This window comes from Antechinus flavipes, chromosome 2 (genome assembly GCF_016432865.1).
Source record: "Antechinus flavipes isolate AdamAnt ecotype Samford, QLD, Australia chromosome 2, AdamAnt_v2, whole genome shotgun sequence".
Classification (NCBI taxonomy): Eukaryota; Metazoa; Chordata; class Mammalia; order Dasyuromorphia; family Dasyuridae; genus Antechinus; species Antechinus flavipes.
This window is the reverse complement of record NC_067399.1, coordinates 365,473,800-365,486,123: the sequence shown is the minus strand read 5'-3', so window position 1 is coordinate 365,486,123 and position 12,324 is coordinate 365,473,800. Positions and strand designations below refer to the sequence as shown.

At 37.1% G+C, this 12,324-nt stretch overlaps 1 protein-coding gene across 4 annotated transcripts in view; it reads left to right on the top strand.

The window, feature by feature from the left end:
- Nucleotides 1-12,324, top strand: part of ACSL6 (acyl-CoA synthetase long chain family member 6) — a 140,459-nt gene that overhangs the window by 78,494 nt on the left and 49,641 nt on the right. For all 4 annotated transcript variants that reach the window (XM_051978218.1, XM_051978216.1, XM_051978215.1 and 1 more), the window contains exons 3-7: nucleotides 3,066-3,180; nucleotides 8,259-8,323; nucleotides 8,980-9,081; nucleotides 9,269-9,368; nucleotides 9,999-10,177. In XM_051978218.1, the coding sequence (XP_051834178.1) occupies nucleotides 3,066-3,180; nucleotides 8,259-8,323; nucleotides 8,980-9,081; nucleotides 9,269-9,368; nucleotides 9,999-10,177 (561 nt within the window). The remainder of the gene's footprint in view (nucleotides 1-3,065; nucleotides 3,181-8,258; nucleotides 8,324-8,979; nucleotides 9,082-9,268; nucleotides 9,369-9,998; nucleotides 10,178-12,324) is intronic.

The following is a 12,324-nucleotide window of genomic DNA, read 5'->3' as shown; positions in this document are numbered from 1 at the left end:
ATCACATGATCTCATCTTGTAACTCAATTCTGGAGCTAGCTCAGTTCCTTTTCTAATCAATTATTCATCTAGTCTTGTGAGAAAACTTTATCCAATTGTGAGAGAGGAGAGAAAATTTTATTGCTTTGCTTAAACCTAGCCCTGCAAAGCTGGATCATTTCTACCTGCTGCTTAGAATTATCTGAATTAAAAAATTAGGCTATGCTGACCAGAAACCTAGTCAGATATGAAAAGTAATGCAAGGAAATATCTCTGTTATACATCTAAAACAATCATATGTCTTTTCTGAAAACTGGGCCCATCCTAGTTAATCAGTGATTATTTGCATGTTCCTTTGATTGAATTTTGGAGGAAGTGGGCCACCTCTTTTTCTGATTTGAGGTGACTCCTATTTACTCTCCCCCTCTCAATTTAGAAAGTCCTTAAACTTTTCTCCAGATGGAAATAAGATTACCTATTTTTGTATTTCATTTTTTTTATTAGTCATATTTGATTAACTGTTTTTAATGCATGAAAAATCTCTCGCCCCTTGTATTTGGGATCTAGTGCCAAAGTTGAGTGGCCTGGTGTAATGCCAGAGAAACTGAGGCAGGAGAGAGATTAGAGAGTTTTAATATTTTATTAATGGGAGAGTAAGATTGACTGGACAGGACTCTCGTCTCAGATTATCCAGTCAGACAGAGATAAGTATACTGGGACCAAGGAATCCATATTGGTCCCAGGGCTGGAGGACCCAAAGAATCCAGCGTCCAGCATACAGCTGCCAGACGCCATTCTCCAGCATTGAATGGAGGAACCCCAACTTCTTAAATACCTTTTTGGAGACAAAGAAGAGAAAGGGAGGGAAAGTTTTTATCAGGGAGGGGAAGCCATAAAACTCTAAAAAATCCAGAGACAAAGAAGTAAAGATATCATGGGTTACTCTTGGAATATTCTAAAGGAATATTGTAAATCCATAAAAGAATCAGGAGATCTACTCTTTTATCTTGCTAATTTATAACCCGAGAGGGAATAATCCTTAGTTTTACTGGGTCAGAGACAGAACAGTTAAGGAAACTGAGACAGGGAAACTGAGTCAGGACAGTTAAAGAGAACTGTGGCATAACATTGGTACCAATTTGTTAGGCAGTTGGCATGCATTGCTTAACAAATTAATATGCTCAGAAAATCAAACCTTTTTTCCTTATTTTATCTGTCACCCACCCATTACACCACAGCCTTGTAGAGCTTGCCCTATGGGGTTTTTCCCCCCATTGAGTCTCAGTCCCAGAACATTGCAAATTTATTGCAGGTGTCAGAATACACTACCTTATGCTAGGGTCCCTCCCCCCACACACCCCTAATTACACACCTCATTACTGATCTATACTTTGTCCCTGTTGACTTTTTTTTTCTACATTTGTTTTAAAATCTCCTATCTGGATTAAGGCTCTTTCACCTCCCTCCCCAGGTGCAAGTTGCCCCCAGAAGTTCCAAATTTCTCTGTACTGAGGTAGAATTAATGAACTTTTCAACTACCAAATCTCTCAAACCTACCACAAGGCAATATCTCTCTTTATACGCATTTGTCCCTAGAGCCCCCTCCCTTTACCAAATCAAGCTCTCTTTCCTTTTCCTCTCTTTTTATTCTATTCCCCCTTCTTTTCTTCTCCCATTCTCTCTGTAGGCTTTTTGAGTTCATAGAGGCCACCTTTCCCTCATTGTTAGCCCTCCATTTGATCCTGACACATCACACATTTATCTCTATCATACTGTTCCCCTCTCCCCGTTTTTGACCTTCCCATGTTAGAATGTAGTACCATATTGTTGAGGTCTAGATTTGGGGTACCTAAATGAAATTAGAGTTTAATTGAGGTCTACTGGCAGGTTTGGGGTACAGGGAGTCAAACAAAGTTCCCCTGCAACCCCCATGGATTCGGCGCAAGGATATGGCAGTAAATGAGGTCAAGTAGCCACGCAAGTCTCCAATAAAAGCATTTATTGGCCCGAGAGCTAGATTGATAAGAGGTTTATTATTGGGTTTGGAAGTAAGGAGCTAGGTGAAGGTAAAGATAGGGCACCGGACAGAGAGTCCAGTGGACAGAGGGTCCTCACATGGATAGCATGTTTGGAATCTCTGCAAAGAGGGGGGTCCCAGTGTCTCCCTTTTATAATGGGAGATTTAGCTGAGGGGCTTTTGGGTGTAGCCCCAAAGTTGGCTGGGACAGGTCCAATCTTCTATTGAAATTCAAAGGGACCAGGATTTGTGAGTCAAAGGGTAATTACATTAACTGAGGGGGTGGGGAGGGGTGGGAATCAAAGATAGGAATCTTTCCCACATCAATATGATTCACCTTTAGGCAAAGTATTGCCAGGTTCTGTCTATAATATTCTAGTCTGCCTCTTCATTATTGTTTACAATGGACTTCCATCTTCACCTTTAGAAGTTTCTTACTAATTTCTCTGTTGTTACTCTGTTGCAGTTGCTATCTTTGATTGTTTCGTTTTTTTGACTTCCTGTATGTTTTTTTGTTTTGAGGTGTTTAAAATCAAATAATTTCTTTATCTAGCTTTCTAGAATTTCTAAAAAATGTTTCAAATATCTCTTTATTATTAAATACCCATCTTTTTTCATTTGTGATTAAGCTCAGATTTTCAGGGTAGGTCACTTTCAGTTGCATTCTGGGCTCCATTACTCTGAAACATGATTCCATTACTTCCTATGTTTTCTAGTGGAAGCAGAATAGTATTGTATTATTTAAATTTTCTTTCCTTTGTATTTAAAGATCTTTCTCCTGATGCAGGACTTGATGTTTTTGAGTTGAATTGTTAAATTTAAACATTATATGTCTCAGAGTTTGCAATCTTGTTTTATCTCCCCTTCAAGGATTTATTTCTAGTCTGTCTAGCCAATGAGTTATGGGATTGTGTAATGAATTTTGTTAACAAATGGAATTAGTCTATGGAATGTAATTGGAAAGATGCTATGAATCTCTAGATGACAGGATGATAGTTGCTTTCTTACTCCCTGGAAATGTCACATTTTCTGAAGTTCCCTTCTAACCCATGTCTTTTTGGTTCCACAGGGCTTTGATGGAGCTCGGAGATCTGTGATTGGAGGCAGCCCCAAGTTGCTGAACCATTATTATGATGATGCTAGAACCATGTATGAAGTCTTCAGAAGGGGATTGAACATCTCTGGTGAGTATGGGACACTTCTGGGCCAAAGAGGCTCATTTGTCCTCAGAGAGACTATATGAACATTCTGTCAGCAATAGACTGTTCTTTTCATTCCAAGTGAAGACTAGTAGCTATTATTTAGTAAAATAAGTGACTATTACTTACCAGGAATCATTGGAACTAGAGGAAGGACTAGCCAGTACTAAAAGTGGAAAATGGATGACAAATGCCATACGGACAGAGCCAGCAACAGCAGTTCCCATAGGCTTTTAAGGCTTACAAAAAGCTAGCTTCTCAACAATCTTGTAGTAGAGATATTATCTCAACTTTAGAGAAAAGAAAATGGAGGGAATGACTTAGATATAGGGAAAAGGAGTTGTTTAGGTCATTAAGCCAGTAAGTACAAGATTCAAATTGAGATCACCCAAAGCCCTTCCCATTAAAACACATTGCTGTAGACATGTGTAATGACTGGTTCACATGGTGTTATAGAGTACTACATATGGAGACCTGATTTTAAATATTGACTTAACTAACTACTTTCTTCCAAATCTCTACACTTCTTTGGGACTCAAGTTTCCTCCTCCATAAAAAAGTACAAACAGGCTTGTACAGAAGGATCCCTGCAGGCCTCAGATTGACTTAGAGTTAACATTATCAATGTTCTATTGCATTTTTATTTATTTTGTTAAATATTTCCCAATAAAATTTTAATTTGGTTTGGTCCTGGAGCTGCTTTTTCTTTTTTCTGCCTTTCAGCACATAATAATGTAATCCTGGTGTTGTGACTGTCATAGTTTAGCACATTCAGAGAATGGCTAGGGACTGGTTTCTCATGCTTAGGACACAGGGTGTAGAAAGACTAAAAAGTAACAGTATTCCAAAAAAAGAAGAACAAAACAATGTTGGGATACAAAAAATTCATGTAAACTGTATGGGAGAAACATCTCCTCTCTGAATTTATTTAGTAGGTAACTGCTGTCAAAATATATTTACCACAAGGCAGAAATTATAGCGTTATCAATCTAGGTTTTATTATTATGCTCAAGCAGGGCTTAGAGAAAACCTGAATCCTCATTAGATTTCTGACAAAGTCTCTTACAGGTAAAATTACATCGGAGTGACAAATATAATTCTTTTACTTATTGCAATCTTGTACATTCCTCTTGGGTAATAAAACTTAGCATACTTCCTTCAGTGTCATAAAACTTAAAGAAACTTAGTCAAGTCATAATATCACATTTCCCTTAAGGAAACAGATTTTATCAAACTCTATATGTAAACTAAGTCAGGTAATAGATTAAACATTTAAAAGATTCAAAAATAGGCTAATTGAAGAAAACAATTTATATGTTGCCAATGACTCAAGGATAACTGAAATTATTCCTTTAGCATTCGTTTCCACTTTTAGTACTGGCTAGTCCTTCCTCTAGTTCCAGTGGTTCCTGGTAAGTAGTAGTAACTTATTCTACTAAATAATAGCTACCAGTCTTTACTTGGAATGAAAAGAACAGTCTATTGCTGACAGAATATTAAAGGAATGTTAAATCTTTAAGTAAATTTTTACATGTCATAGGACAGATTTTGATTAACTCAACAATCTCTGAACAAGGAGAAATGACTTTGACCTTCCCTTCACATTATTATTCCATGAGTCAGGTTTTGGTCAAGTAAGATCATTAAGTCAAAAATAAACATAAGACCCTTGGTCACTATTTCAAGCTCATTTTCTCCACTCTGATCAAATGAGAGGAGAAGTGATTTCTAAGATGAATTTGAGAACAATTTTCAAAATATTTGTTTTTAGAACAGAGACACCAATATTACCACCTCAATGCTGCAGACTTGAGCTGCAGCTTCAAATACTGTAGTGAGTGTGTGGAATAATGAGTATATTCTGGGTAAATCATTTCTGTGAATAATGAAAATTCATTAGAATTATTAGCCCTTATCTATATCCCCTCTCTTTTCCTGTTCTCTCCCCTGTTCCCCATGTTGTAGCTATAAAGTTAGAAAAGTGTCAAGGGCCCAACTGCTTTCCCCAAGCATCTGCCCTTTGGTTTAGGCATAAACTAAGTTTTAGATTTAACACCTGGTTTGATAAAAAATTTTATTTTTCTGGATTTTTAGCTGTTTTCTTTGAACTTGGCAAAGAACCTAAAATATCCCAAAATGGCCTTTCTTGGCCTGTCTTGATGTAAAAATCAAAGGCATGAAAACAGCATCCCAACATGTGGTCATTAAAAAAACAAAACAAATAAACAAACAAAAAACCTGAGATCCTGTAAGACTTAAGAGTCTGATTCTGTGAATAGCCAGTTAAGTTGTGTACTTTGTATAGAATAGAGGGAGTTAAGGAAATCATAGCTTTCTCATTTTTTTTTCCACACAAGAACTAGATGACAGGAAGAAGCTGCAGGACCTTTTGCTATTATCTGTGTGGTAACTAGTCTTTACCCTTTGTCCTTTTTGTCACCACCAGGAGATTGTTGGATACCTCTGGAAATATTTCATTACCTAAGGGGATGCAATTGTTACGTTTTATCCTGCCTTTAGTTCATTTGGATCTGTATTCCAAAAGGTTAGGATTAGATAGGAAGACCAAGATTATGTTTAAAAAATGATTTCCTATTCAAGGTAAGAAAGGTTTTTTTCTAATTGAATTTTCTAATATGGGGGACCAACTTCCTGTCCAGTGAGGTGGAGTCAAAGCTTTCTTGTTGCTGTTCTCATAAAATTTGGGGTATTTTGCTTTCTGGAAAGTTTGAGTTAAAAGGGTCACGTGTTTTTTAATTGTGTTTTGGTTTTTGTTGTAAGAGATTTTGAGCCCTGAGAAAAGGCTCAAAGGTATTTATTCCAAGCAGGCCAATATTTGAAAATTGTTCCCACTGTGTGTCTATTCCCTGAAATCTCTGAGCCTTCATTGTAAACTATTCTACATGACTTGGCTTATCACAGAATAAGTACTCCTAGACATAAGATTTTCTGATTAGAAAAATATGTTTGTAAAAAGTTCTATTAAAAAGTTTTTCTCATTGTATTTCTTTCATGCTGACTCTCATACCCACCCTTGGTCCTTTCTCGGGAGGGCAACATGGGATAATGGGGAAAATATTGGATTTGGACTAAAAAGTTTTAGTTCTATTTCTTACAACCTATGTTACCTTGGAAAAGGATCTTGCCTTTTCTGAGTCTTCATTCTCTCGTATATTAAAATAAGAAGGAATAAGAGGGTGACCAGATGAACACCCTCTTCCAGCTTGAAAGCCTATGCCACTTGGCTTCTCAGAAAGTCTGCTGAGAAGTCTCACCTTCTGTTCTTTCCTGGCATGGTGAGGTTTGCTGGTCTGAGGGGACTAAGGGACTGTGGGTCAAGCATGCTCTGTTTGTTAATACTTAAGTAAAAGAGTGAGCATGTTCAGGAGTCAGACTAACACAGACTTTCTCCCACTTTCAGAGACAATGAGAAGAAGTCCTTGCTGTCTTGCACCTTTTGTATAGACACTGCTCTCTGTGTGACCAGGGCCTTCTCTCTTAACCCATTTCCCCAGAAGGTTCTTCTTGGTTGCTGGGAAAAAGTCTTCCTGCAGATCCTTACTACCAGAGGCTGCTTATCCAGCCTGTAATATGACATTAACAATGACATCATTAGATTTACTGGATTCTGTTTAGGACAACAAGTGCATATTAAGTATCTGCTCTGTGCCAAATGTTGCACTAAGCTCTGGGCATAAAAAGAAAGGCAAAAGAGAAACCCAAACAAACACTCTGCTCTCAACGAGCTCACAGTCTAATGTAAGAGTTTGCAATAATACTCCATTACATTTCATATACAATTCTGTTTATTCTCTTATTCATTCTATATAGCCATTGCCAAATTGTGCAATAGGCAATATTAAATCACCATCTTAGATTCTAGTACTTTTCTTTCTCCTTTTTAATCCCCATTTAGGCTCAGGAAGTTTGTTTTGCTTGTAACTACTTCCTCCCTGACATTTTCCTCTTTCTTAATTCCTCCTACTCACCTCCACTAGTTTTCCCAATAAGTCTGATGGATTTCTACACACTGGTATATGTGTTGTGTGTTAGACATATCTTTAAAATTATCTGTTTAGATTATTCTTGGCTAGAACAGGCACTTTGAGAACACATTTGAAGCAAGTCTAGAACTGGCAATATTGACCCTTGAGTAGTTTTAGTTAGCTTCATAGGAGCTGGCATTATGTATTAGAAAGAGTTCCAAACTGAGAGTCAGGAGACCTGGATATGAATCCTCCTTTTGACATTTACGAGCTTCATAACCCTGAGCAAATCCCTCTAGGTCTCACTTTTCTCATCTACAAAGTGGGGATAAAAAATATTTGTTATATTCACAGGGTTGTGATGAGGATCAAATGAAATAATGTATCTAAAGTTCCTTTTCAAACTTAAAATACTGTGAAAATGTGAGATAGTAATAATATGATACATTGAAGAAATAGAGTCTCTGGTTGGATAACTCTCAACACATACTACTCCCCCCCCAAACCCTAAAAACTATTCAATAATATAAAAGCATTTTAAATGGCACTTCTTAATTTGAGGGGGAGAGGGAAGGGGAGAGTGCTTTCCTGATTGCAAACATATACATAAAACAAAACATTTTCCCTTCTGGATGAACACGAACACTACACACACACACACACACACACACACACACACACAATAATTGTTAGGAATGAGTGAGGGCAACTGCATCATTTCTTACAGATTCTTTTTGCAGTTCATGAATTATACCAGAATTGAAACTCCATCCCACAAGAGAGAGATTTTTGAAACTCTCTGATCTGAAACTAGCAGCCTTGTGTGTTATTGTACTCATTCTCTACTTATCCATTAACCAACACTTAAAATACTAAAATGTGTGTGGATGGGTCAGCCTGGTGCTTCTCCATCACAATAAAAAAAAAAAAAAAGTTTTCCCCAAACTGGCACTTTGTTTCATCAGGCAAAAGAATGCTACGCAGTGCTGTAGGTGAATGGAAACTTCAAAGAATTTTTCATAAAATAGGTCTCCATAGTGTCCACAATGGCTAATAGCCAGTATTCCTCTTTTTTAGGAGATGGTCCCTGCCTTGGATCCAGGAAGCCCAAGCAGCCATATCAGTGGTTGTCCTACAGGGAGGTAAGGACTATTCAATATATGACATTGACATTTTTTGTAACTAAATAAATTCCAAGGAGAGAGAGCTTAAAACTTCAGTGCAATATTACTCATCTCCAAGGTTACTTCGTGTCATTTGTCATGTTTTTGCTGACAAATATGATAAGTTATTTTTACCTAATAATGCCATTAGCAAACATCAGGAAATGTATCTTGGATGGACTTCAAATCTTTTGAGGGGAAACTGGATTCATCAGCAATTTAGTGGCCTTTAGCAATCTTCTTCTGGGCTTTTAGCTGGTACAGTTAGAGGGAAAGGAAATCTTAGTGCCATAGTTGGGGGTAGGAGTTATGATTTCATTGGTGTAGAAAACTCACTGGTAAGAAAACTACTTCAACTAATTCATATTGGCAAGTTATATGTAACTTATCTTCTTAGGAAGTTAGCAGGCAGGATAAGTGATTTTTGCCTGGGTCAGCCAGATAATAGATCAAAAGTACAACTTGAACCCACATCCTCTTGAGCTCAATGCTAATCTTTTCTTCACTACACCAAGCTGCTTCTCTAGTATAAGCAATATAATTGTTTAAATTGAAACATTCAATCTTTTAGCTATATCTCAAGATTTCTCATGTAATAATTTTTTCCTTACTGAATTGTCTTTTCCATATACCAGGTGGCAGACAGGGCAGAGTTCCTGGGATCAGGACTCCTTCAACATGAATGTAAACCATCAACAGAGCAGTTTATTGGTGTGTTTGCTCAGAACCGGCCAGAGGTAAAAACAAACAAACAACAACAACAGCAACAACAAAACAACAGTGATACATATATATATATATATATATATATATATATATATATATATATGTTTTTTTTTTTCATGTGTCAAGTCACTGAACACTATTTTAACTCTCCTCTTCTTCCTCTTCCCACCAAATCCTCTCTCCTGTGGCTCTTACCAGTGGATCATCTCAGAGCTGGCCTGCTATACCTATTCCATGGTGGTGGTTCCACTATATGACACATTAGGCCCAGGTGCCATTCGCTACATTATTAATACAGGTAACATTAATCCAGGGAAAGCATACACTGAAATTTCATTTCCCAAAGAAGATTGCCAAAGTATTCTTGGAATGAGAATTTTCAGAATAGCAGGTTCTAGGGGTGCCTTGCACAGACTAACCTTGAATGGTTCCTTCTAGTTGCAATCTTTATGAAATCCCAAATTTTTGTGCTGATCTAGAAGTTGGAAAAAAAAAGAGTTTCCACTGAGGGCTTTCCATTTAGTAGACAGAAAGTTTGTCTTCTAAATACCCATTCTCCCAGAATCAGTTTTCATGGGAAAACTAAGTCACCAATAGACTAGTCTATTCATCTTGGCCCTCTGATTTCATGTATGCGCCTATGTGTGTGATCACTCACGAAGGCACACACATATGCATATGCATAGACCTCTGTTAGCAATTTTTAAAAAAAAAAACTAAGCACAAAAATCTCACACAAATGTTTGACAATACTGCTGGATAGAATAAGAAAACTACAGTATCTTAGGGGTAAGGTTTTCAAAGCCAGAGCTCTTCTGGATCCTGGAGCACTGTCTGCCCAGGTTACCCTTTAACTATAGCATATTTTGGACAGGCTGTAGCCAAAGATTCTGCCTACTACTGACACTTATAACAATTTTATTCTCAGCTGATATTGCCACAGTGATTTGCGATAGACCTGAAAAAGCCATACTTCTCCTGGAAAATGTGGAAAGAAAGGAAATTCCCGGCCTGAAATTCATTATTCTCATTGAACCATTTGAAAAGGACTTGAAAGAACGAGGGAAGAAATGTGGTGTGGAGATTCAGTCCATGAAGGAAGTCGAGGTGAGCTTCTTTGCCTTGTTTTAATAAAAGCTTGCTCTTTAAAAATGTAAAACCAAATATATTGTTAATTTAAAAAAAAACTTTAAATTTCTAAAAAAAAAAAAAAACTTTTTTTTTTTTTACAGATGTTTTCTGTAATTGTGAGATAGATTAGAAAGGTTTTATTATTTCTAACTGATAATATAACCTCTCTACTAAGAAGTTTGAATAACTTGTTAAAAGAGCTTTTCCTCACAACTCTGAGAAGAAGGTAGCAAAATTATAATTTCTTCATCTTATAAATCAGGAAACCAAAATTCTGAAAAGTGAAGTGATTTGTTTTGGACTTCATAGTTAGTGTAAAGAGTCCAAAGTTCAAACTTAAGTCTTCTGGGAAGACTAGTGCTCTTTCCCTTTGTTTTTTAGTTTTGTTTAATTTTTTATGACCCCATAAGTCATAGCACACCAATATTGTGTCTGTGGAGTTTTCCTGGCAAAGATTCTGGAGTGGTTTTCCATTTCTTTTTATAGTGGATTAAAGCAAATAGTGACTTGCTAGGGTCACACAACTACTAAGTGTTTGAAGCTATTGAACTCAGGTCTTCCTGACCCCAAACCCAACACTCTCCCCAATGAATCATGTAGAGGCTCTTTTCCCTATGTCTTGCTAATTCTTAGCACAGTATCTGGTCCAGAAGGGATGCATAACAAATCTTTATTGACTAACCCATTGACAGGTTAAAAGTATGATTTAAGGTCATACAGTATTTTCATATCCAGGTTTTCTGGCTTTCTGCCAGTGCTTTTTGTCTCCATATACAAAATCAGATATATAGGGTCATGGTTTACATGTATATATATGTATGTATATATATGATATAGCTTGAAGCTTTCATTGTTGTGGAGCTGGATAGCATGTTAGAACCCATTTAATTCAACCGCTTCATTTTCTAGATGAGGAAACAGATTCAGGGAGATTGGGATTTGAACGCAGGTCTTCTGACGCCAAAAATCACTGTTTTTGGTATAGCTACTGTACTGAATTATCTCCCTCTTAGACATGTTATGATCTAAAAGTACTGATATGATCTATCAAGAAAATATCAAGCATGCTCCACTCACTAAGGAAAGCATCCAGGAGAAAGGACTTTGAAGACATTCATTTGAATGGAATGTACACATCCATAATTGTTTTTGTTGTTGTCCAGGGTATGAGTCAATTCCATCAGTAGCAGCTCAGCATAATAGAGGATTTATTTCTCTTGACTTTGGTGTTACAAATGAAATAGTAGCAGAGATTAGAAGAAGCTCTCTAGGCATGAAGCCTGACCTCATTTTAGCACAATGGACAGTACCAGCTGAGTTAACACAGAGAATGTCAGTAACAGAATTATCTCTGGGTTTAAGGAACTGGTCTTTCTAGAAATGGCACCTCAGTAATGTAACTATCACACTTCCTCTTGAACCTTCAACCATCACTTAATAAGACATTATAGCATGCTCGCCAAAAATATTATTTTATGGAGCTCTCACACAGGGTAAGCACTCACAAGGTGATAAGAAAAAGCAATGTAAGGATACTCTCTTAAGAACATTAAAATTGATTGTATGATATGGGAAACACTGGCATAGAACTGGCTAGCATGGTGTGCCCTCATCAGAGAAGGTGCTGTGTGCTATGAGCAAAGCAGAATTGAATTATCACAGAGCAAACACTAGATGAACAAAGCTAGAGAGTCTACCCCAAATGTTCACAGGGACTATTTGTGTCCAACTTGTGCCAGAGCATTCCAAGCTCATATAGCTCTAACTCAGCTCTGACAGTAATGTAATGTTGGTCCTCTTCAAGAATGAAGGACAAAAACCAGTCAGCAGTTTAGATACAAACCTGGACCTGTGCTTAGCTATATACTATGGTGAGTCCAAAGGATGGAGTGGCAATAGTCCATGTCCTTTATAGTCCTTTTGGACTATAAATAATAATATAGGCAATAAATATTATAGAAGCGTAAGGAGGTATTCAACTGTGGGGTGTTTTTTTTTATTATTATAGCATTTTATTTACAAGACATATGCATGGGTAATTTTTCAGGATTGACAGTTGCAAAACCTTTTGTTCCAACTTTTCCCTTCCTTCCCCCAACACCCTCCCCCAGATGGCAGGTAGA